Source organism: Fukomys damarensis, unplaced genomic scaffold (assembly GCF_012274545.1).
Source record: "Fukomys damarensis isolate Sample0158 unplaced genomic scaffold, DMR_v1.0_HiC HiC_scaffold_24, whole genome shotgun sequence".
NCBI lineage: Eukaryota > Metazoa > Chordata > Mammalia > Rodentia > Bathyergidae > Fukomys > Fukomys damarensis.
In genome coordinates, this window is record NW_022900936.1 from 51,956,401 (window position 1) to 51,983,216 (window position 26,816).

The 26,816-nt window shown below is 35.2% G+C and overlaps 1 protein-coding gene across 13 annotated transcripts in view; it reads left to right on the forward strand.

Annotated features, from left to right (window-relative positions):
- The window catches only part of Bbx (BBX high mobility group box domain containing), a 263,754-nt gene that overhangs the window by 221,899 nt on the left and 15,039 nt on the right, over positions 1-26,816 (forward strand). For 12 of the 13 annotated variants that reach the window (XM_033768113.1, XM_010630160.3, XM_033768116.1 and 9 more), the window contains 5 exons: positions 3,650-4,655; positions 5,718-5,856; positions 9,128-9,276; positions 22,519-22,608; positions 23,923-23,982. In XM_033768113.1, the coding sequence (XP_033624004.1) occupies positions 3,650-4,655; positions 5,718-5,856; positions 9,128-9,276; positions 22,519-22,608; positions 23,923-23,982 (1,444 nt within the window). The remainder of the gene's footprint in view (positions 1-3,649; positions 4,656-5,717; positions 5,857-9,127; positions 9,277-22,518; positions 22,609-23,922; positions 23,983-26,816) is intronic. The other variant, XM_033768117.1, reaches the window with a different exon arrangement.

The following is a 26,816-nucleotide window of genomic DNA, read 5'->3' on the forward strand; positions in this document are numbered from 1 at the left end:
ATCTTTAGCAGTATAATTGTTTTTCTTATAATTTAGGATTAACATACTCTATTTGTGAAAAAAATTTTAAGAGCCTGGAACGAGGAAGTAAAGCATAACTAGTGCTTGGTGTAATTACCTACAGGAGAAATATTATGCTATTTCCAAGACTATGTCCCCAGAGTGAATATTTGCGTGTGTTCCATTTCATTCCTAGCTGTGGAATCCTATCAAGGGTGATGAAGAGAATCATTTTGAAATATATTGAAGCACAGAACAGAGTTTGCAAAGCATTATTAGGTTTGCTAAGTTGAGCATTTACATATCAAGCTGTGGGCATACAGCTAGAAAAACCAGTACCTAGATGATAAAAGGTCCCTGAAAAGACCTTTTAAAGGCCACCAGAGTGACAGTGGTTGAAAAAAATCATAAAGTTTACCTTGAAGATACCTTTCTGGCCTTCTTTCTTATATAATCTCTGCCCATATGGAGTAGAAAGGGTAGGATAGTTGAAGAGGGAAAACAAAAATTATTTCAAAATTGATACAGAAACAACACATCCTCCCCAAAGACTAAAACATGTAGGGAGAAAAAATAATGTGTTAGTGTTTCAGAATTAGCTTAAGATAACATTTTATTTTATGCTTATTAGCTTAATAAACAGAACTGCTCCTGTTTCGTAGCCATTTGCTCACATGAGTTCCTGAAGAAGGTAGCTGTGTTGTGAAACCTCAGTATGAATGATCTGGAGGTCTAGGCCCTCTTGTCCTGTTCATCTTTCAAAACTTGCAGTTACTTCCTCCCTTTCCCATTCACCATTTTTTCCCAGTCTCACTAATCATAACATAATTCTTTCAGAAAGGTTTGTGATGCATTGAAAGTACTAAGAACAAAGTGACACAAAAATACATCTGATATTTAATTCAATGTATTACCCATTTTAAAAATGAATTTTACAAATGTTAACAATCCTGACAACTTGCCATTTGGTAAGATGATGATTTTAGAAAGCATATTAGTTCCTACTCATGTGCTTGATTTTGTACTGGCTCAGCAAGCCCCAATATGCTCTTCCCTCTAAGTTGTTACTGCAGAGTAGATATTGGAAATCATGGTGAAGACTTCTGTGCTGGTCTTGACCGAATCAGCATCATCAGCCCGTTGATAAATTGCTCAAAGGTAGAGAGACCTGGCCCTTTTGATCTAATGTATCTTTAGTTGTCCTCCATAGGCCTGGCATTTGGGAACTTGTAGTTGAATATTTATGAATAAAATCTTAGGTACTGAAAAATTCACTTTGCAATAGACTGCAGTTTCCCCTCTCAGAAAATAGCCTCAGATTGAAATTTTAAGGAACCTGGAAGGTGAAAAGGATGATAGCAGCTTTCCTCTTAAATATCCTATATGTGAAATTTTGAGAATTTTGATGAAGAATTTTAAAACTTAACCAAATTGGGACCAGATGTGTTTCTGTATTTAAGATTAAGATTTAAAATGTGTTTCTGTTTTTAAGACTCTAGAGAAATGATACAGTAGATATATCTTATTCTATGTTATTTCCCCACTACATATTCAAAAACATGAATATTCTGATAGCAAAAGCATATAAATAGTCACAATAAGTGAGATAGGTGTTTAAGACATTAAACGGTTTTATGTTGGTTCAGGTCAGAATCTGAAGCCAAGTAAGTTCAAATCAGATAAATTTGCCACCAGTGAAATTAAAAAGGAAAAAATGAGCTATAGAAACTGTGCTTCTATAAACATGGGTGTGCATATATGACTATAGTATGAAGCTTTTGATTCTTTTGGGAAGATACCAAGAAGAGGTATAACTGGGTCAAATGGAATGTATAGTTTTAGTTTTTTGAGGAATCTCTGCACTGATTCCCACAGTGGTTGCACCAGTATAATCCCCCACCAATAGCAGAGAAGGGTTCCTTTTTCCCCACAGCCCCACCAGCAAGTTTTTGGTTCATTTCTTGATAGCAGCCATTCTTTCTGGAGTGAGATGGAATCTAAGCATTGTTTTACTTTGCATCTCTCAAATGATTAGTGATGTTGAACATTTTTTCATAGATTGCCATTTGTACTTCTTTATCTGAGAAGTGTGAATGCCTTTCAGATGCCCATTTCTTGGATTAGCATTTTAAATTTAGGGGTATGATTTTGTAAAATTCTTTATATATTGCAGACATTAGTCCTTTGTGTGTGTGTTTTTTTTAATACAATGAAGTACCCCTCAGCTATAAAGAAGGGCAAACTAAAGACATTTCTAGGTAAATGGATGCACCTTGAGACCATACTATTAAGCAAAATAAATCAGGCACACATGTATAACTATTGCATTCTCTGGTGTAAGAAACTGAAAATGTAAATAATACAAACATGTGTAATAGATATTGTGAAATAAGAAGAAAATGTTCAAATGGGAAGGGGAACTAGGGAGGTGAAGGGGAAAGGAAGGGAAGAAAAAAAAAAGAAAAGGAAAACATGGAAACAAAGCATTTTAAATAAGGAAAAGGGGTTGAAGGGCAGGTAGGGGAATGGGATAAAAAGAATCAGGCTATATCATGTATAGTTACAAATTCCATATGATGAATGTGATGATTATTATATGTATCTAAAATGTACCTATAAACTTAATTAAAAAACAAAACAAAAGACAAATGAACAAAAACTCCTTTGTTAAGTTAGGGCTTTTGTGGTTTTAAGGTTGTCTGCTAGCATTTGTGGTTCTGTAAAGTTCTGTATGTAGTTGTGTAATGATTCATCTTTATCATTTCTATTTTCAAGTAGTTAAGTGGAAATTACTACTGTTTTCCACATTTCCGGTCTATTACATCTTTTTTTTTTTCCTCATTGGTATACAGTTACATTCATCATTGGGATCTTGTACCTTTCCATGACAGGTCTTGGTTCTCATTTTTTCCCCTTATCCCTGCCCTCCCTTCATTCCCTCCTCCCTTCCCTATTTACAAACACTTTATTTCCATTTTTTCATTTTCTATTACATTTTATTTTTATAGGAAAAGCTTCTGAAGAAGCTCAAAAATTATGATTCAGATATATGTTTGTCTTCAGGATAATGAATATGTTCCATTGGGTACAGCTTTTTACTAAGCTGAATTATTTAAATTTGGCAGAAGTGAGCTCTTTGTAAAGTTTGACGTTCATTCTGATTGTTTTTCTTTTTTATTACTTGTTAAGTTTATTGATACATTTTAGGTATGCAGTATGATGACATTCATCCTGGGAATTTGTATTTGTACATGATATATCTTGGTTATTTTTTCCCCTTCCCCTGTCCTCCCTTCAGCCCCTTACCCCTCCCTATTTACAAAGATTTTGTTTCCATTTTTTCCTTTTCTTATATTTTGTCCTTTCCCTTCTTTCTTTTCCCTGCCCCCTCCCTCTTCCCCTTTAGACCTTTTCTTCCTGTTTAACATTATCTGTCATACATTTTGATCCTTATTTACACTTTTAGTTTCTCACACCAAAGGAACTATTTTGTATTTACATATGTATGTCCTATTTATTTCACTTAAGAGGATGGCCTCAATGCATTCTGATTGTTTTTAAAAAGTGAAATAATTGAAAATTTTAATTTTAATTATTGAATAATAAAGATATTTCATATTGTTCTCTCATTTTCATTTTAAATATTTAGATGTGCCTAGCATCAGAGGGAGTGAAAATGGAAGAAACAAAGCTAATAAAGGCAAAAGAATCAGATGGTGGAAGAATTAAAGAACTGGAGAAGGGAAAAGAAGAGAGAGAAATAAAAGTGGAAAAAACAGATGCAACTGGGTTGCAGGAAGAGAAAGAATTTGAAAAACCAGCCAAGGAAAATATGAGAGAATCCAAGGAATTAAGAAATTTTGAGGAGCTACAAAAGGATGATGTAATGGCTATAAAAATGGAAGAGTACAAAGAAATCAGAAAGGAAGAATTAGAAGATCAAAAATATAGTCATTTCCATGATTTTTCGTACTCTGCTAGTAGCAAGATAATAATCAGTGATGTTCCCAGTCGAAAGGATCACATGTGCCATCCTCATGGAATTATGATCATCGAAGATCCCACTGCATTAACCAAACCAGAAAAGCTAAAAAAGAAGAAGAAGAAAAGCAAAATGGATCGACATGGAAATGATAAGTCCACACCCAAGAAGACGTGCAAAAAGAGGCAGTCTTCAGAATCTGACATTGAAAGTGTCATATACACTATTGAAGCTGTGGCAAAAGGAGACTGGGGTGTTGACAAACTTGGAGAAACCCCTCGAAAGAAGGTTCGCACATCTTCAAGTGGCAAGGGGAGCATTTTGGATGCCAAGCCACCAAAGAAAAAAGTGAAATCAAGAGAGAAGAAAATATCAAAGGAGAAGTCCTCAGACATTACCAAAGAGTCAAGACCTCCAGATTTCATTAGTATTTCTGCCAGCAAGAACATTTCTGGTGAGGTGCCAGAAGGTATAAAAGCAGAACCATTGACACCCACAGAGGATACACCACCACCCAGCCTATCAGTACAGGCCAAGCCTGAGGACAGTGACTGTCACAGAAAAATAGAAACCTGTGGCTCCAGGAAGTCTGAGAGGTCTTGCAAAGGTGCTCTGTATAAAACCCTGGTGTCTGAGGGCATGCTCACCTCTCTGCGAGCTAATGTTGACAGAGGTGAGTGACTTGCACAGACCTCAAAGGAGTACAAAGATCAAGCGCAATCTTTCCTTCAATCCTATTGAAAAGAAGCTCTATAAAGAATAATGTGATATCAGCATAATGTGTCACATTTGCAGAGTCCTTATGGTTTATGCATTGTAGCCACTTGTGATTTTGCCTATATGTTTTCTAGCACCTTTAAGAAGTTTGTATCATTTAGTGGCTACTTCTCAGGATATAACTGTTCAAAGTCACTCAACTTTTTGTTATACTGGTTTGGCTTGGTTCCTTGTTTTGAGGATTATTATTAAATGGAACTTTGGAGTAGTTTTTTAAAAGTAATGGCATTTCCTGGATGAGGCACATGCATTTAGCAGTTTTGACTTGAGGGCTCCAGAAATAAATACCTATCTACAATTTTCTCCATTAGGTAGTCAGAACTGTAATCACAGTGTTCTTGAAAACAAGACAGCATCCACAAACTATTTTGTGTGCTTACCTTTACCATGGAATATTTTGTACAAATTTGTCTATTTTAAAATATAGCATCTTGGGCCGGGGATTTAGCTCAATGGTTCTGCCACCTGCCTTGCAAGTGCAAGGATCTGAGTTTGATATCCGCTACCAAAAAAAAAAAAAACAGCATCTCATTAGGGACTAGCTTTTGTCACAAGCTATATTCCAACAAGAGATGTATGAACTTACACTAAATAAGCCCTGAACAAAGATAATGGGGAGTGCATGGTTCTCCAAGGTTGCCATCCCAGTGAGCATTGCACAGATTAGAATTAATAGTATGTATTAGCGCTTTGTTCCCATGTGTTAGCTGGTTCCCAAATGGAAAACAGGAGTAGTTGGCTGTCTCTCAAGTCCTGTGGTTCCTATTAAATTATGACAAGAAAAACCTCAAAGGTTTTAAGTCACTTTTTTGCATTTTCTGTTACTAAAGATAGTCCAGCATGAATTAGTTCAAGGACTCTGTAAGATAGGGGGTCAAGAGGCCACTTGTGAAGCAAGTAAGATGCTCTCTCCCAACCCCAGTATACTGAGCACATCCTGTGTTTTAACTCCTATTAGGTAAACGAAGCTCGGGAAAAGGCAACTCCTCTGATCATGAAGGGTTTTGGGGTGAAGAAAGCTGGACATTTAACCAGTGTGGGACCAGTGGGAATAAGAAGTTCAAGAAAACAAAACCAAAAGAAGACTCTCTCATTGGGTGAGTGCCTGTGAGCACATCCACCTGTGCTGCACAGACCCCAGTGTGGGAGGGTTTTCAAGGTGAACATAAACCACTAAGTGCTTATTCTTGACTTTTCATTTAACACTTAACTAGAGTCTAGAAAGCTCGCTAGTAAACATAGATCAAGTGAGTTACATGATTTCTCCAGCTAACACAGTCATGTGAGTGATAATATCATTCACACTTTAGGTAGAGTAGAAATTATGCAGATTTTAAAGTGCAGGCCGAGTTTGAATTTGAGGTCCATCAGGTAGCATGATGTGATCTTATAAATCCTTTAATATTGCTAGGACCCATTTTCTCCATCTGAAACTTAGGATGGATATTATTAGTAGATTTCTGCACATTTTATGTACTATATATATATGGTACAACATTTTATTTAATATTTCTAACTATGTACATGTTTATAATATGACAGCTGAAATATGTGAGGTAAATAAAATTATACTTCTGTTTCTAATCTTGATTTGTATAAACTACCTCTATTGCTGTAAGATAAAAATATTATGTTGAATATCACGGTACAGCAAAAATTGGATACATTAAAATGTAGTACAAATTAAGCAGTGGCATAGATCCTGATAAAATCATTAAGAATTATTTCATATTTAACATTTTACAAAAAATTTTAATATAAAACATTTTGTTAGTAAGCTAGGAGATGAGTATTTTGTATTGATGAGAAAAGTATATGCATATTCACTTATACTGTTTTGAAAATCCTGTGAAATTTTTTCATTGGCCCAGATTTGAAAAGAATACATTGAATGAAAATAATTTTCCATATTTTTTCACAAGTGTGTTTAAATGTATGCAGATTTTATGCATTGGGTGTATTGTATTTGTTTTATTCATAATATTTGCATTCCTATTTGTGGAATAATACAGTAGTTTTCCTTGGAAATTGCAGTCCTTTAAAGTCTGGTTAATTGTACAACTCTAGGTCATCATAAAGTGGAAAGGTAGAAATTATTTTTCATGGTGCAGCTCATTTATTTATATTGAAGTAATATTTTTTACTTTATGTATTTCATTTCTAATATTTTTTCTTCATTTTATTTTCTTTTAATATGTACATGTTTGCAATACATAATGATTACATTCCTTGTGAGGAGGTGGTACATGTTCAAAACATCTCAATTCTTTATTCATCCCTTTCCCCTCTCCTCCTTCTCTTAATCCCCTTAAAAATTCAAAGTACTTCAAACTAAGTGTACTTTATATTATGCGTAAATAATATGCGTAAATAATATGAAAATCATTCCATTTGCCATTATTAGATGATACTTTAACATATAGACTTAGCCTAAAAATTAAAGTGATCCTTAAGCATTTAGACCAGTGTTCTATGTCTTCTAAAAGAACTTCCAAGACCTTGTGAGTCTAGACACCAAGGAAGGAGTGGGTGTCATTGTAAAAGTGCTGGGAAATAAAGCAAGCAGTTAAATGCTCCCCACAGAACTGCCTCCGAGCTTCCATTAGAGACTGCTGAGTTGTAAGACAGGCATTTCACTAATCTTCTTTGAGAAAGAGAAAAAGTGCAAGAGAATTTTGACAGTCTGTCCCTGAGATTGGTGTGGGGGTATATGTATGTATTTTTCTCATTTCTGAGGAAGCCACACATGAAAGTTAAGAGCATAGTTTAAATCAACAGTAAACTTCAGTGTTCTCCCTTCCTTTACCTCTTTAAATACTGACCTGTGAGGATCAGATAGACCAGTAGTAGCAAACCTGTGGCACATGTGCTGAAGCCAGCTGTTAGTACCATTGAAAGCTCTAAAAGTTTCGCCATCCCTGAAATAGACTGTTTAATTTGCCTCATCTAGTACATGCCAGTACAGTGCCTGAGCAGTGGGAAATGTTGATTCCTGCCAGTCTGCTCTAAAATTTGTAAATGAGCATTTTAAAACATTTTAATCTTAGAAAATTTAGTACTGCTTAGTTGGTGTAGCCAAGAAAATTCACTTCTCCAATTAAAAGGTAGATGATCATTATCTCTTTAAAAACAAACAACAGATTGAAACTGTCCCAAGGAATCTTATGAGTTCATCTTGCATTATCACAACTGTTTTTTAAATAGAGTACCTGAGAAACTCATAGCATATTTATATATTATATATATTAAGCTCTTTGATAGTATCTGTGTAGTATCAGATTTTCTATAAACTTTATTTTTAGCTGAATGAGAAAAGATTATTTTATTAAAGGAGGAGCTTGGCCTTTTGATAGAACCTTGTAATCTTCATCTTATTTCTACTCTTCAGGTGGTCATCTGACCTTTTTACCTCTGTCTCCCAACTCTTACACTGTACATTCTTCCAAAACTGAGAATGGTTTTAGGTAGAACCATCTCAGGTACATCCCGTAGCTGGACACCTCACATAATCGGCTTCTCTAAACTGCACCAAAGCTACTCTGTTTCCTGTGTACTTCCACTTCTCATCCAGCAGGCCACAGTTCTCTTACAGCTTCTCCTGTCTGTCTAGAGTGCACATTAGTTAGTAAGTGTCACTACATGAAAGCAAGTGGCCAGCCTAGGATCCAGCAGATATGCTTCCATTGTTGGGGTTGTGAGACGTGTGTACAGAGTGAGCCCAAGACATCCCAGCTTTGCCAGTGGCATTTTTAAAGTCATTTGTGGTTTAAGTTAAAGTGGTCCTGTCTCACAGAAGACTGGCTGTGCATTGCTCATTGAGTATTTTATCCTCATGTGGTCAGCTCTCCAGAATTTTTTTCTAATATCCAAATTTTATGTGCTTTTTATTTGTGTATGTTTTAATCAAACATTAGTCAAGCACTGTTTTTTTAAAACACCCATCTTACAAAGCTACCAACATACCATTTTACCAATAAACTTGGCAATGCGTATTCATCTATATAATCCTTAGAATGAGTAACTGCCTGAATAGAGTATGCTTTATACTAAACTTTATGAGAAATTCTCATGCCAACAGAGAGAATGGCAAATTCCAAACTTCAGATACATTATAATATTTTAAATAATGTTTCAACTTTTCTAAGAAAAATAGCATAACTTGCTATGTGAGTTTACTCAGAAAATTATGTTGGTAAGTCTTCTCAAGCATTTCTGAAAAAGTGTTTTTCCTTGCATAGATTATACTTTAAATGCCCTAATTTTCAGGGATCCTGTTTTCAAATGGAATGTCTTAAAGTACATCTTGTATCATTTTCTATTCAGATATTTGGTCATGTGCTGATGAATTCCCCTCTCCACTTTTAATAGCTCAGCAAAGCTGGATGAAGAATTTGAAAAGAAATTCAACAGCCTTCCTCAATATAGTCCTGTTACTTTTGACCGGAAATGTGTACCTGTCCCAAGAAAAAAGAAGAAGACTGGAAATGTATCCTCAGAACTGACTAAAACCAGCAAAGGTTAGGTGTGACCTGTGCCTCTTTGCAGTGTGTAGTCAGAATCTCAACTAACCCCTTGGCTATACTTCTACAACTCCCATTAGATAAGTCAGTAATTGGATTTAAAATTGAGGCAGTAAGGAATCAGAATTTCAAGTTGTTTCCAAGATTATCTTGGTTCCTGCCTCCCTTTTTTCTTTTTTCTTTCTGAATTCTCCTTATCCTCTGTCCTTTGGCATTGCAGAATGTACATTTGATCTTAAAGATGTAGCAAAGCTTTTTCAAAAGTGTTACACATGATCTTTGACCCTCTGCTCTCCAGTTACTCTAATCTGGGGTGTTGAACTTTTTCTTGTGCAGAAGCTGCTGAGTCTAGTTCTTCTGTTCCTTGAGAACCCCTATAGTGGGTTCACTCTAGGATTGTGAAATCATTCTCTTTGCCTGTTAAGTAGATACTATTTTTTACTGATACTGATAGCATGGACCAAGTGAAAACACAAATACCAGTAATAATCCAACAATACATTTTTATTGATTTTTTTTAATTTTAGGAAAATACTTTGTTTACCATATTTATTTTCAAAACTATCAGCTCCTTCCTGCATATATTAGAGAATCTCTTAAAATTACCAATATGCCTTGAGTGGTTCTCAGCACTCACCAGGAGCACAGGTTCCATCCAGAAGGGGGCATAAAGGAGTAGGGGCATTTTTAGTTGTCTCAACACCTCAGAACAGTTTTGGGGAGCAGAGGCTGGCATGCCAACCATCCTACTCATGACATTCGAGCACAGGGAATGATTGAACTCCAGTGATTATAATATTGATATCATCGAGAACATTGTCTTCCAGTTTTACTTTAGTTCTAAAGATTGTTCGGAAAATATTCCTCTTGTTTTCCTTATAGATATGAAAGACGAGCTGTCCTTTAAGAACAGGGAAGGGCAACATGAAGAATTGGTGTGCTGAGCTGTAGTTGCTTTCAGGATCAAGTCTTGATAGAATAGAAAAGTTCTTGAAAATATCTTGGCAAATAGCTGCCTGTTCCCTGCTTTATGTCAGATCAGATTAATTTCCTCCTTTGATAGTTTGGAACAGATATGAATATTAATGGAAAGGCACAGCTTCATGGATTTTGAGGGACTATTTAAAGCATATAGATTAGGAAAAAATTATGGTTTCTTCAGGGAAGAAACCTAAACTGCTTTTCTCAAGACTAGCTCTGTGTACTTAGAACTGCCACAGCCAGAAGGTCCCTTTGAGAGCTGTGTCTCAGAATATAATTGAAAAGCAAATGAATATACCTCCTTTAGTGATTAATGGTACATAAAAGTCATTTTAGAATTACCTGTTTTTCTCTGTGCTTAATAAAAATAAATCTAATGAACAAAGAACTGAAAAAAATATTGTATCACAGGTTTGCTCATCTAGGAAAATAAAATAGTGTTGTATAAAGATCTAAGATGGATATGGCAAGAAATAAATTAGACTCATTGACAGTTAGGTAGCCGAGTACCAGAATGGATTACCAAATTACTAAATACAGTAACAGTCTTTTTGTCTTGGAGGTATTTATGATATTTGGCACCAGCTATCTTGAGTTTCCATAATTCTTGGATTTAAAGTTGCTGATAAATCCCTGACAAGCCAGTAAAATGGAACTTGACTGATGTACAGGATGCATTTCTTATCCCACGTCTCACAGCGTAAGGCCTTTCTTTTATAGCTCTAAAGATGGCTGGATATCTTAACTCTCTCATTATGCCTCTAAAGCCACAGAGTCACTAGTTTTTATCCATTATCAATAATTACATATGTGGGGAGTCTCACAGCTTAAATTTTGCTCTGTATTGTTTCATAGAGCAAAATGAAATTGAAGTAATGCAGAAATTAAATAATATATTCTCTATTTAGCAAACTAAACAAACAGTATTTGTGCTTGATTGTAATTTGGCATTAGCAGCACCAGTGTACTAGACTACAAGTTATTAATGAAATTATCATACCAGCTGTGCCATAATTGCCTGATCTTTAGGGGATAGAGATTGTTTTCTTACACTTTAGACCCTTTGCCTCTTTGCATAGTGAATCATTAAAAGCAAACACCATGTATAAGATCATTGGTTCATTAGTAAAAGTGCGTGTGTCCATTGGAAACTCATTTTCCCACAACAATTTGCCATTTGTCTGTTTTTATCTTCTCCTATATCTGCTGTCATTCAACATTCATTATATTTTTTCCTGATTTATACTTAGCACCTTTTTAGGCACTTCGGGTTATGTAAAAACATGTAGTTTTTTTTAATGCTTTTATCCAGTTAAATATCTCAGATCATAGTCCTTGCTACATTTTAGTCCTCTATTTTCCTGTTGGTCTTCTATTCTTATCTGTTTTTCCAAGTCATTTCTGCTCCTTTCCCATTGTCTTTCCATTACTTTCACCCTGTTCCTTATGTTTGTAATGGGTTTTGTCAAAAAATGTATTAAAAATGGGATAAAAATAACTAACTGCCATTTTCTTCAAACTAAATTCAGGATATATTATAAGGAGACAGAGGGTGATGATTTATAATTGCTTTTAAGAACATATTATCCAGTAAATTTTAAACCTTCTAACTCTCAGTGAAGTTCAGCTGAAGTAACCCAATCTGACATTTTTTTTCACAGGTTATTTCTGTTATTTGTGTTTTTAAATGAAAGCTTTATGTCACGAGTCTATCTGGAACATCTTAAGATGTTGTTTTGACACACTATTTTGTGTATACAGCTGATGTTTGAAGCATTATTTAGAAAAGGAGCAAAAGTCAGAGTTCTCTGAAAAATAGTAATTTTCAAATGGAAGAAGGGTCTTGGAGTAAACACAAATTGAGTTCAGTTAAGAGTGTTGTAGAGTAATTACGCCTCATCTTGGCCCTTTACTTCACTTCTCTTTTGTTCTTTATTATCTTTACATAGTTTTTTTACTCTTACCAAACTTGCTGTTCTTTCCCTTTTTTCTAATTAACACCTATACTTTAAGTTTGAAATTTAAAATGATTAAAGATTTCATATTTTTTTGAATTATAGTGGTAATAAAAGAAGTAGGTTCACAGAATTAAAGGTTGAAGACAGAGACACATGCTTGAGATTGCGACACCCTGAGTATACTTTTATTTATTTACTTATTTATTTTTTTGGTACCGGAGATTGAACTCGGGTCCTTGCGCTTGCAAGGCAGGCCACTGAACCGCTGAGCTAAATCCCCAGCCCCTGAGTATACTTTTAATCTGAGAAAACAGACCTGGTAATAGCCCAGCCAGCCTCTCCTGGAAGGAAGTTAGAGCTTCCAGGTTAGGTAGAACACTGTATTTTGCCCTAGTATTGAGAATAGTCCTTGCCACCAATCTTTCAGGAAATGGTGACTACATATTTACTGATAGAATCAATCCTAAGGTCCTTAACAAAGCAAAGCCTGTATGTCCAGTGGAGGAGGAAGCTCCTTCTCCATAATGATCTTAACTTGGTTATGGCTGATAGACTTACTAATACACTTACTCATGCCCACACATCTACATGCCCAGCTACTGGCATCACTGTGCATAGGAATAGTATTTACTCATACTTAGGTTTCCAGTACAAAATGCCAGCCTACTCTTAAGGCAAAACCTTTGATTTTTTTTTTCAGAGCTTAAAAACACAAAACTGTAGAATCTGGTGAAAAGCCATGACCATTGGAGTTATGCTTGACATTTATTTCCAACAGTTTTTTTTTTCCTCATTGAGTTTATTGGTACATGTTAGGTATACAGTACAGTTACATTCATTATTGGGATTGTGTACGTTTACATGACAGGTCTTGGTTCTCATTTTTTCCCCTTGTCCCTGCCCTCCCTTCACCCCTTCTCCCCTCCACCTTTACAAACACTTCATTTCCATTTTTACATTTTCTCATGTTTTTTTTTCTCTTCCCTTATTTCCTTTCCCCTACCCTTCCCACTTCCCCTACACCTTTAGCCCTTTTCTTCCTATTTCACATTGTCAATTATACCATTAGTATCTTATGTACCATTATAGTTTTTCATTCCAGAGAAACTATTCGGTATTTATACATGTGTGACTTACTTATTTCACTTAGGAGTATATCCTCAATATGTATCCATTTTCCTATGAATGAATCTAATTTCACATTCTTTATTGCTGAGTAGTATTCCATTTTATAGAAAAACCACATCTTCTTTATCCAGTTTCCAACTGATGGGCAAATGGGCTGTTTCCAAGTTTTAGCTATTACAAACTGTGCTGCTATAAACATTGGTGTGCATATATCACTGTGGTATGATTCTTTTAATTCTTTTGGAAAAATACCTAGCAGAGGGATGGCTGGGTCAAATGGAACCTCTAATCCCAGCTCTTTGAGGTATCTCCATATTGATTTCCACAGTGGTTGCACCAGTCTGCACTCCCACCAACAATGGAGAAGAGTTCCTTTCTCCCCACAACCCTGCCAACATTTGTTATTGGTTGATTTCTTGATAGCAGCCATTCTTTGTGGGGTGAAGTGGAATCTCAGTGTTGTTTTCATCTGCATCTCTTGAATGACCAGTGATGTGGAACATTTTTTCATATCATTTCCAACAGTTTTTAAAGAGGGGGCTCACTTAATTCACCTGTTGACCTTGAAAAATAATTGTACCAGGCTAATATTGAATTGGCTTTTTTGTCACTATAACTTTTTATCCTAAAAATGTCCATTTTTTTTTTAGCAAACCTGAATAACATTAATGTTTTAGAAAGGTTATTGTTAACATCTCTATAGAAACTCACACTTTTATTTATTTATATTTTTGGTAGGATACTGGGGGTCGAACTCCATGGTACTCTGTCATTGAGCTACATCCCCAGTGCCCACCCCACTTTTAATTTTGAGACAGGGTCTGGCTAATTTGTCTAGTCCACCAGTATGCTCCTGCCTCAGCTGCCCAACATCTGGAATTATAGGTGTGTACCACTACGCCTCATTCTGTGGCAAGCCTGGCGTCTTCTTGGCCTTTGTTTGGGCCCCTTTTATTTTCTTCACAGCTGTGAAGTTGAATACAAAAAGATTGTTACTTTCAAAATATAGGCCATCTTGCCCAAAAACTTCACTGGAGCTCTAAGACACTATATGTACCAGCTTTCAATGATACGGGTCATGAAAAAAGGTAGAGTTGATACAAATATTTTCTTAAGAAATTTGGTAAGAAAAAAGATAGGATGCAAGCTTGAGAATAGTACACAGCAGCTATGGCAAACCTTCTAGAGCTTTCAATGATAACAGCCAGCCAGCTGTGGCACACATACAACACCACTATATATAGTAAAGAGCATTCATCGATTCTTTGTGTAACTGTTGATTTTGTTTTCTAAATGATTCCTTATAAAACTCTTGTCCCTGCTTTGTACTATCTCTTCCCCTCTTCTATGAACACTTGTGTATATGTAACAAATAACTAAGAAAAAGATAGTAACAAATGTCCTTAAATTTGCCGTGTAATACAGATAAGACTTTTATTTTCTTGAGAAAACATGTTAAATGTTGTCATGTACCATGTCTGTGAGCGGGAATTAAATTGTTCACTTCTTTGACTCCCACATTTCTTCTTTTCAGTGACTAGAATTAGATCTTATCTACTTTTCGAATTTTTCATTTTCTTTGAAGGAGTTGTCATTTACAGAGTATTATATAGCTGTACTTAGGAGGTGATTGGAGTAAAGAATTAGAAATGTAATTCTACTGAAGCTCTTCCATGTACAAAACCACTGTGGACTTTTTCTTTTTTTTTTTAATATCAATAATAGCAAGTTCTGTCTTTAGCTTTGTTCTTACTGGGTTCTTTTTTCCTTACCTATTCCATTCATCAAATCAGTTTGTTTCTGTGAACTACTTCTTTCATGAATCCCTCTGTGAACCTATACATCATCATTATTATTTTCCTACATGCAAATCACTAGTATCTCTGTGATTCTGAGAAGATTCAGAATTTTTTTCTGCTTCCTGCTTCTGTTTTCCATGGTTGCCAATGTGTCATTTCAGTACACAAGCCTGGGTCTTGTAAAATACATGATGGTGATTGTAAAGTAATAATAGAGAACATCTGTAGTATTAGTGTAGCGTGTACACATGTTGTTCTCTTTCCACTTGTTAAATGTATTTTCTTTTGTCTTGTTCTCTTTTTCCCAAAGAAGCAAGTGGGAAGGCATTTGGTATTTCCATTTCAGTCTACTGCGAACCATTTCAGAGGTGTTTGCTGTTGGCTATTTTGGAAGGAAGCTTTGGTGTAGTAATCTAAAAACACTTGAATAGCTTTACGGTTATCAGTGATAGTAGCAGCAAATGTCATTTTTGTATACTTTGTGCCAAGTAGCTCTTTATCGGCTTCATTCATGAAACAAAATTCAGAACGTGTACTAAGCACTACTATAGGCACTTAGATTATATCTGTGAATGAAAGCAAAGAAGTCTTCTGCTATAGAGGTTACATTATACTAGGGGCACAAGATAATAAATAACCTTAAAATAAGGAAAGTATATGAAAAAGGAGATGTGCTATATAAAAAAGAATAGGCTAATAGAACACCTAGGCAAAAGATCAACAAGGAAAGAGAAGTCTTGTGGAACACTTTAACTAGAACTATCAGATGTACATAAAACACTCTTCCCAGTAATAGAATGTATATCCTTTTCAGGTATGTGTGGAAGAATGTCCAAAATTGGCTTTTGCTAAGCAATAAACAGATAAATTTTTGTTCAATTTTTATTTTTTATTATATGTTTATAGTACATAATGAGCACATTTCTCATGGGGGGTTAGTACATGTTCATAACACATCTCAGTTCTTTTTTTTGGTCCTCTCCCCTCTATTCCTTTCCCCTCTGTCTACCTCTTGCTTCCCTTCCCATTTGCAAAAGATTTATCTCTCTTTTCCTATTTTTTTTTTTTGGAGGGGAAGGTGTCTTGAGACAAGGTTTTTCTGTGTAGTTCAGGTTGTCCTGAACTTACAAAGTGAATTCACTTTGTAATCCAGCCAGATCTTATATTTATAGCAATCCTCCTGCCTTAGCCTCCCAAGTGCTGGGATTGTAGGTATGCATCATTGTGCCCAGCTCTATCCTTTCCTTTGCACTTTATTGTATTTTGAGTTTCTTATATAAGAGAAACCATGCAATATTTAAACTTATGTGCCTGATTTATTTCACTTAACATTATGCCTTCACTGTGAATCTACTTTACTACAGATAACACAAGTATATTCTTTATGGCAGAGTAGTACTCTGTTGTATGTAAGTACCACATTTTCTTTAGCCATTAATCTGATGAACATGTATAGGCTGCTCCCAAGATTTAGCTGTTGTGAATTGCTACTATAAACATGAGTATGTATCATGTAACGTGATGTCGTTAATTCTTTTGGTAAGACACCTAGAAAGGGAATGGGTGGGTTGAATAGAATTTCTAGTTTTAGTTTTTTGAGAATTTCTGTACTAATGTCCATAGTAATCGTAGTAGTTTACATTCCCACCAACAGTGTATAAGGGTTTCTTTTTCCCCAGAGCCATGCCGGCATTTGTGATTTTATTTCTTGATGATAGCCATTTTCCCCGAATAAGATGGAATCTAATTTTGTTTTAATTTGCATTTTTCTAATGACCAGAGATGTTGAACATTTTCTCATGTATTTATTGATCATTTGTACCTCTTCTGAGAGGTATCTAGTTGTTTTAGTTACCTACTTTTTGATTGGGTCTTTTATTATGGGAAGTCTAATTTATTTAGGTTCTTTATACTAGATATACTAGTCTTCAGTCTAAGGAATGGCTAGCAAAGTTTTTTTCCATTGTATCTTCACTCTGATGGTTGTTTCCTTTGCTGTACAGAAGCTTTTTAATTTGACATGATCCCATTTGTTGATTCTTACTAATATTTCTTGTGCAATTGGATTTCTATACAGACAGTCCTTGGCTATACCTATATCTGCAAAAATTGTATCTACTTTATCTTCCAGCAGATTGTTTCTGTTTTAACATTGAGACCTTTCATCCATTTTGATTTAATTTTAGCGCATTATGAGAAATACGGGTCTAGATTCAGTCTTCTACATGTGAATAGCCAGGTTTCCCAGCACCATTTGTCTTTCCCCAAGTATGTTTTTGACCCCTTTGTCAATGATCAGAGAGTTGAATGTGTCTGTGGTTGTTTCTGCATCCTTTATTCTGTTCCATTGATCCACATGTCTGTTTTTGTGCCAGTTCCACACTGTTTGTATCACTGTAGCTTTGTAGTATAACTTAATATCTGGGATTGTAATCATCTCAATAGATGCTGAAAAGCCTTTGACAAAATCCAACATACGTTCATGATAAAAACTGAAGAAAATAAGTATGGAAAGACATCTCAATATGATAAAAGCCCTGTATGACAAACTTACTGACATCATAATAAACGGAGTATAATAAAGTTTTCCCTCTAAAATCAGCAGCAAAACAAGAATGTCCACTATAACCACTTCTGTTCAACATAGTACTCAAACTATTAGTCAGAGAAATCAGGCAAGAGAAAGAAATAACAGAGATATATAAAGAAAAAGATGTCAAATTTCCATTATTTATAGATGATATCATCCCTCCATTTGAAGACACAACATTCCACCAAAAGACTTGTAAAATTAATAACCAAATTCAACAATGTAGCAAGTTACAAAATCAATACCATTCCTGTACACCAATAATAACTCACTGAGAAAGAAAGCAGTACCATTTGCCATAGCATCAAGAAGAGTTAATGCTTAGGAATTGCCAACCAAGGAAGTGAAAGACCTCTGCAACAAAAATTGCAGTAACCTGATAAAGGAGATTGAAAAAGACATCATAAAATGGGAAGATATCCCCTCTTCCTGGGTAGGTAGAGACAAAATTGTCAAATTAGCCATACTGTTATCAGCCAAATATAATATATCAGCCAAAACTGATACACAGATTTAACACAATCCCAATCAAAATAACAGCAGCATTCCTCACAGAACTAGAGAAAATAATCCCAAAATTCACATGGAACTAGAAGAGACCAATATTAGCAAAAACAATCCTGGGTAACAAGAATAAACTGATAAGTTCAAAAGGATCAAAATAATACAAAGTATGTTCTCTGACTATAGAGAAATGAAATGAAAAATCAGTAATGGAAAACTTGGGAAATTCACAAATATGTAGAAGTAGAACAGTGCATATACAAGAAAATGATTTCAAAAAAGAAATCAAAGGAAAATTATAAAGGACTTTAACTGAATAAAAATAAAGATACAGCATATCAAAATTTTAAGGGAGGGCCAGAGATTTAGCTCAGTGGTTCCACTGCCTGCCTCGCAAGCACAAGATCTCAAGTTCAATCCCCAGTACCGAAAAAGAAAAAAAAATTTAAGGGATGCAACTAAAGCAATGCTTAGAGAGAAATTTATAGCTGTAAATGACTACTGAGAAAAAGATAGATCTTAAAATAATAACCTACCTAGCCTTTCATCCTAAGCGAGTGGTAAAACAAAAGCATACTTAAACCCAAAGTTTTAAGAAAGGAAATAATAAAGATTAGAGAGGAAATTACTAAATGAAATTAAATAAGGAATAGAAAAATAGAGAAAAGCAGTGATACCAGAAACTACTCTTTGAAAAGATCAACAAAATTTAGAAATGGTTAGTTAGATGGTGGTCAAGAAAAAAAAGGTTCAAATTATTAGAATCAGAAATGAAATAGAAGACATTGCTACCAACTCTACAGAAATGAAAAAGATTATAAGGGAATACTATGAACAACTGTAGCAAGAATTAGGGAGGCTAGATAAAATAAACATTTCATGGAAAGAAAGCCCAGATGGTTTCACCACTGGTCTCTTATAAACGTTAAAAAAATTAATGTCAGTACTTCACAAATGGATCCAAAACATTAGCAGAGGAGTGAACACACTCAAACTCTGTATGACTCATTCTAATGTCAAACTAGATAAACAAGAAGTGAAAACAGGCCAGCGTTTCATACAAATATGGACATAAAGATCCTCAACAAATACCAGCAAACCAAATAAGCAAAATATAACTGTTTTACACCATGACTAAATAGGATTTTACCCCAGGATTGTAAAGTTGGCCTAACATCCCAAAATCAATTCATGTAATATTACTCAAATCAAAACCACACAATCATTTTGGTAGATGTACAGAAAGCATTTGACAAACTCCACCCCTCTTTGTGATAAAGGCAGTCAACAGACTTATGAATAGAAAATTACCTCAACCTGATAAAGAGCATCTATAATAAATACACACCTAATATTTTACTTCATGGTAGAAGATTAGATGCTTTCCTGTAAGTACAGAAACAGGACAAAGATTTCCACACTTACCACTTCTTTTCATCATTGTACTAAATGTTCTAGCCATGGCAGTTAGACAAGAGGAAGAAACAAAAGGCACTGAGATTGGAAAGGAAGTAAAACTATCTATTCTCATAGGACATAATTTTTTTAGTCATTTTCCTCATTGCTGGAAGACAGTACCCAACATCTGCAACTTAAGGGAGAAGTTTCTTTTGGCTCACAGTTCGTAGAGGTTTCTGTCCATATCCACTGCACCCAAGGCAGGACTGCATGGCAGAAGGGGATAGCGGAAGAAAAACTGGCATCGTGGAAAGGAATTAGAGCAGAAGGAGCCAGGAGGGGAAATTAAACCGTCTAGGCCATGCCGCCAGTAACCCAGACCTGCTCTCCTAAAAGCAGTTGAGCTATAAGCCCCCATATTGTGATCTTCCAAAATCCCCATCAATGACCACCTGAGACTTTGGGGAGACATCTAGATATAAACCACAGTACTCAATCCCTGGTGAGACTCATAAACATGTTGTAGAAAAGCGTAAGACATCCAGTAAAAAACTTTTATACTAAGTAAATGATTTCAGTGGGGATGCAAGATACAGTAATACAAAAGGTAGTTGTACCCCTATATACTTGCAGTGAACAATCCAAAACTGAAATGAAGAAAACAGTACCCTTTCCAGTAGCACTCCTCCCCCCAAAAGTACTTAGGAATACATTTAACTAAAGAAGTGCAACATAAACCAAGTGTGATGCTGCATATTTGTAGTTCTAGCACTTTAAGACACGGAGCAGAAGGATTGCAGATTCAACCCCAACCTGGGTACTTAGCAAGACCCTATCTCAAAGTAATAAATTAAAACAGGGCTGTGGATGTATCATCAGTATGAAAGCCTGGGTTCAATCCCCTATACCAGGAAAAAAAAAAAGTAACATAATGAAAACTGCAAAACATTGTTCAAAGAATGATAGAAATAAATGGGAAAATATCTCATGTTCATGGATGGGAAGATTTACAGTGTTAAAATGGAAACACTCCCCCAAACTTATTCATAAATTCAACCCAGCGCTTCTGAGAATCTTAGCTGATTTCTTTTTGGAAATTAACAAATGAGCCTAAGATTAATATGAAATGGTAAGAGATTCAGAATAACTAATATAATTCTGAAAAAAAAACACATAGTTGATTTCAAAACTGTAAAACCATAATAAGACAGTGTTGTACTGGTTTAAAGGTAGACCTCTTGATCAGTTGAACAAAACTGAGTGTCCAGAAAAACCAAACATTGGTGGCTTTTCTTTTTTTAATTATTTTTATTTGTAGTGTTTGTAGTACATAATGATTTTCTTCACTGTGGGGAGTTAATACATGCATATAAAGCATCTTAATTCTTTTTATATCCCTTTCCTCTCCCTCCCCCCTTCCATCTCTTGGTCCCCTTTTGCAAAAGTTCTATTTCCCTGTTGTCTATTATCTATCTTTGCTCTTTTCAAATATGGAATAGGAGAGGTCTGAATGACATGATGAGCTTGGAGCCACCAGTTTATAGCTGTTATTTAAGCCTTAAGATTAGGAGTAATCACCAGAAGAGTGAAAAGACAGAATCCAGGGCATTACAAAATTAAGTCTGGGGAAAGAGCAGGAAGCAAAGGAAACAAAGAGGGAAGGATCAGTAAGGGAAGAGGAAAAAAACATATGCTAGAATGCCAAGTGTTTAAGGTAGACGGTGTGGCTGAACTAGATACACCTTTTAGAAGCTGCTGATACAGCCCAGCAGTATAAGGCTCCACCACTGGCCTTCCCATCATCAAGTCTGATCAGTAGATGAGCAAGTGTTCTTGGGTGGCTGGGTGAAAGGAGAGAAATTATGAGCAGCAAGTATAGGCAACCCTTGTGAGGAGAGTTGCTGTAGGGGGAACCAAAACATTAGGGCAGTAACTGACAAGAGAAAAGTTTGGACAGAAGCCTTTTCCTCGAATTTGGGAGGGATTATATATGTTTATAACGTGGAAGAACAGCTCACTAGAGGGGAGAGGGGCCAGCTCACTGCCAGAGGGCATACTACTGTGCTGAGGCTGGTAGGTAGGAGATGCAGCCAGACAGCATGTGCGGCATCTAACTTAATCTCCATTCCAACCCTGTGAGTTAGGCACTGCAGTGATTCCTATTTACAGAGGAGGAAACAGACACTATGATGTAATGTTATTCACTAGGAATATCCAGAAAGTAGGAAGCAACCTGCTTTGGGGAGGTAAACACTACCGTTGATATTTCTGATTAACAGAAAAATCTCTATTCTGTTTTCATCTCAGACAAGTAAGATAGAATCTGAGACGTCTCCCTCTCCTATCCAGAAAAAGTTTTTTAGCAACTATTTTTGATTTTTAAAAAATCACTTTTTATGTACCTAGGATAGTCTCAGAAAAGGCCAAAAAGCTAAGCTGTCAGGTCAACCATTGTCCTGAAAGTGCTATTCTTATGGTGAAAATCACAATCTTAGGAGAGATGAAACTCACACCGCCATCCATTGCTTCATGGTATTTAGGAGTCTAAAGTGAATCCTTTTGTTTATCACAGACTATTGCCACTCTGCTGTTACTGGTTGCAGTCTGTTTTTATTCACTAAAACTGCAGTTTCTGCCTAGGGAGTCCCAGCCCTAATGGAGGCCTCTATCCAATACATTTCCAAGGAAAATCTTCTTGGATTTAAAGTATGCTTAAAGAATGAGACTGAGCACCAGCTAGATGAGTGAAAATGCAAGATCACATTTCTTGCAATTCAATATTTATTTATTCCACAGGAGGGAGGAGGGTGTAATTGCCTAAAAACACATCATTTTGTGAAACATTGCAAATTTAAAATATTTATATTAATATTGTCTGTAGGTCCTTTCCAGTCTCAGAAAAAGAACTTATTCCACAAAATTGTCAGCAAATATAAGCACAAAAAGGAGAAGCCTAATGTTCCAGAAAAAGGTATTCATGCCTTCCATCCTCCATTAAGGTTTCTTGGTCTCTCCCATTGCAAACTCATCTTTGAATGATGCTTCCTTGCACTGCCTTTGCCTTCTCTCGCCTATGCTTGCTTCAGTGCCATCAGCTCCTGACATGAGCAGTTCATCCTTTCTGGACTCTGCAGCTAACTGCAAATCGCCTTCACTTGGATTCCTACTCAAAACCACCCATGTTCAGAGTTCCATATGAATCCTAGAATGGCTTCTTCTACGTTTTTGTGCATTTTGTAATTTAATCTTTTGAACCTCATATATTTCTTTGGCTATTCTTGTTTTTCTCATATTTTGCAGCCCTTCATATCATGGCTTCATTTTTCTACTTCCTGAAATCTTAACAGTTTCATTTTCATGTGAAAGCTCCACCATTTCTGTAAAGTCCTTGACACTTGGGGGTTCTTACGGACTTTTTCCTCTCTACTGAGTTGTAACTCACCTCTTTTCCACCAGCCTGTATATTTCATTGTTGGTTGGACTCTTCTGCCTGCCTTCTTCAGTCGTATAACTGATATTTTCAGTGGGCATTAGAATCTTTTGTACACCTCCTTTACTCTGAGCATCTCTCATTGTTACGATCTCGATGGGCCCTTGAACCTCTTCGGGGCTCATTTTAAGATCTCTTTCTTCTCATAATTCAGGGCTCCTATTCTTTCACATAAAAGAGAAATATTACCTGGCTGTTATAGCCATGTGTCCCAGAGGTTGAGCTTTCTTTAATATCTTCATGCATGTCAGTGTTGTGACTACCATAATCCTACTGATTTGATGCCTGTTTGCATCCTACTTGCATGGCCAGATACAAAGCAGTTCATGTTTCTTGAATGAGGCTTAAAAGTAACTGCCTACTGTATGTAGACATATATACTTGTGTGTTCTTGTATGTAACCTTTAATTTGGGCCTTCATCTCCACTTTTGGCTTCTTTTTGTTTAATAAGTTGATACTATTTTTTTCCTCTATTTCCAGTAAAAAAAATTATTATTTAGGTAAAAAGTTAGCTTTTGTCATTTCCTTTTTCCTGATCTTCAAATTATCTTGACTAAAGTCACAGAAGTTATCTCAACAGTATATTTCATTAAAGACAAAAATTTATTTTTATCTATTTCCTGTATAGCATTATTACTTTGGCAGGTAAATGAAATTTAAAGAATAAAATAATTGAAATAAATTCCATTTAATTTATGTGGCATTTCACATTTAAGTCATTCTGTATATTTCCTTGTTTTTTTATTTTGTGTCTACGTTTACAGAGTTTCACTTTCCTTTCCTGTCATTTTTAGGAAGTGGGGATAAATGGTCAAACAAGCAACTGTTCTTGGATGCCATTCACCCTACAGAAGGTAAAAAGCAATATATTTATTATTTATAAAAGACATAATTTATATAACATTAAAATGGTGTGTTCATGATTAGGTTGTTTTTGAGCAAATCAACATAAGTGATTTTAGGGCTCCTCCTACAGATGGGACAGAGTGTCACATGGTATTTAATTTGTTAAAGGAAGACTTACAACCTTTGAATCACATTGATGATAGATTTAATTTTCTCATTACTAAACATGTCTTAGTGTTGTGGCTGCATTATTACAACCAGATGCTTCCATTCATGGAATCAAAATAGGGCATACAGAAATCCCCTGATCTGCTGGGCACAGGAAGGCCTGCAGAAGTGATTTCTGACCTGAATGTTTTCCATTGTCCATTTCTCAGTTCCTCTTTGTTAAAATTGAATGCCCCTGAAGCATATGTACAGCAAAAGGAAAATCCAGTATTAACCAGTTATGTTTGAAGTTCTAGAGTACATTTTATTTTGAAGTTTTCCACAGCCATATTTATTTGTGACTTTAATTACTGTTAAATATTTCACTGTAGGTGAGTGCTACTTTCTCTGATAGTAAAGGGGCCTTGGTTCCCTTCTTCCCATTGATTCCTTCTTTTTCACTGTAGATATCTTAAAAGACCTGAACGTTTTCATAGTGCTTAATTAGAAGTTACTTCATTTGAAAACTAAAATTCATCCAGTTTGGACTCCCTAGATTTCCTTACACCAAGAAAGAAAACTTAATGACCAATTCCACATCTCTTGTCTCCCAAATATACTCTGTTTCTTTGTTGGAAAGAAGGAAAAATAATAAAAATGTACAGTGGTCCCAAATTAGTTATCAAAAATATACATATTTTAATGGAGTTATCAAAAATACCATTTTACTATTAATCATATGTGACACAGTTCATCATCAACCACATCTACTTTTACATGGTTTTGTTTTTATAGAAAATACCAGCAGTATATTTTTTACTTTTACAGAAAATGTCAGGAGTATGTCTGTTTTCTGACCTACTGTTTCACATTCACATGCACTCTGTGGAGTATTATTTCTGTGTAAGTGCCAGAAATGCAAAATTTGAATTGTAGTTGTTCCCAGCATTAAATCTTAACACTCCCAAATTGAAATATTATCACTTGTATATTTTAAAAACACATTCTGCACAGGTTTGATAACTATAAGGCACTGATGAGCTGTCAGAAATCTAAAGGGACTTAAGACCACACCACTTAACTTAATACCACTCTAAATACTTTCTGGTTTTTAAACACTGAAAGCCAGAACACATGCAGTGTGATAGAAAGAACACTTATCTGTGAATTAGGAGATCTGGGTTCTCAGATCTGGCATTAATTAGCATGTTCAGTAGGACAAATTGTTTAACCTCACTAGGATTTACTCTCCACATTTTAAGTGTATATGTGGCTCATTTGTTCAGGGATTGAATGGTGAGTTGCAGTAATACATAAATAAAAAAGTCTATTTACCTTCTAATATGTTATGATTTTGTTACTATGATAACTTGAATGGTTATGTGATACCAGGAACACCTGGTATTCTGCAGCCCTCATTCTCTGCCTTTGGGCAGAAGAAAAATAAATAAAGTTTGCATCTTAAAGGTATTCCTAAAAATTTAATAGAAACAGAATTATTATTGGTGATATTACATTATAAATATTAATGTATCTAGAACAAAACTTTTGGGGAAGATGTACTGAAAAGTATATGGCCTTTATTTAGAGTATAAGTTTATTTTATGTGTCTAAGTTAAAAAGAAATCAATTTGTGTATCAAGAAATTACTAGTAATTTTAAATGACTTTATTTTCATACCTTCTCTAATATTTACTTGTTACTTGGTAATTGTACACTCTGTAAATTATCTAGGGTGTTCACTACATCGTGTCTCACCCATGGCTATATCACTACTTTTGGAAAGTATAAATACACAGGAGCAGAAAATGGAACATAATACAGAATAATTTCACCATGTATAGCCATCCTTCACAGAGGTTAGACAGGAATTCTTTGTAGCTAATGTCTTTAATAGAAATGTTGATTAAACCACTACTATGCAGCTATTCCTATAATGTTAAAACAAGTGATTTAAAGTTCACTGTGCATTCCCTATAACACCCTGTGTATAAATGCCTTTGCATTTCTTTTTTCCCCAAAATATATCAGGAGTCCTTAGATGCTTAGCTATGTATCTGAGATTTGAATTCTAAGCTTTTAATTGTTCCAAATGTTTTTCCCTATGCTTTTAAAATTCAAAATGGTAAAACAACTTTGTAAAACTTTTAAAATTCTCTATGGCCTACTAGTAAAGGTAAAACTTTTTCTGCTAAACTGAGATATTTGATATCATATGCTCATGTTTAAGCTAAGTATTTCTAATCACAATATTAATGATGTCATAATATTCAGTATCATTTTATAGTTTACAAAAAGCTCTTATATATATATATATATATATATATATATGTGTGTGTGTGTGTGTATTTTAATTTCATCTTAATATCAGCCCCATTGAGTTAAAGAGTGCTTATTAACCCCAAACACATGGAAAGGAATTGAAGCCTGATCACTACAAGCAAAAAGGAGAAACCAGAATTCTTACCACTAAAACACTGGCTGATAGTTTTCAACCTCTCAGAAATATTTATAAACTTTTAACTTTCATTTGGTTTAAATATTAAATCTAATCTCCATTAGATAGTGTTTGTTTGTTTCAGTATATAAATCTGTCATGTGGGCTGATTGAGAGACTGGTTTATAGCTAGATTTTCAAATATGATCCATAGTGCCAGTCTAACTTGTTCTCTTCTCAAATTTGAAACAATTATAT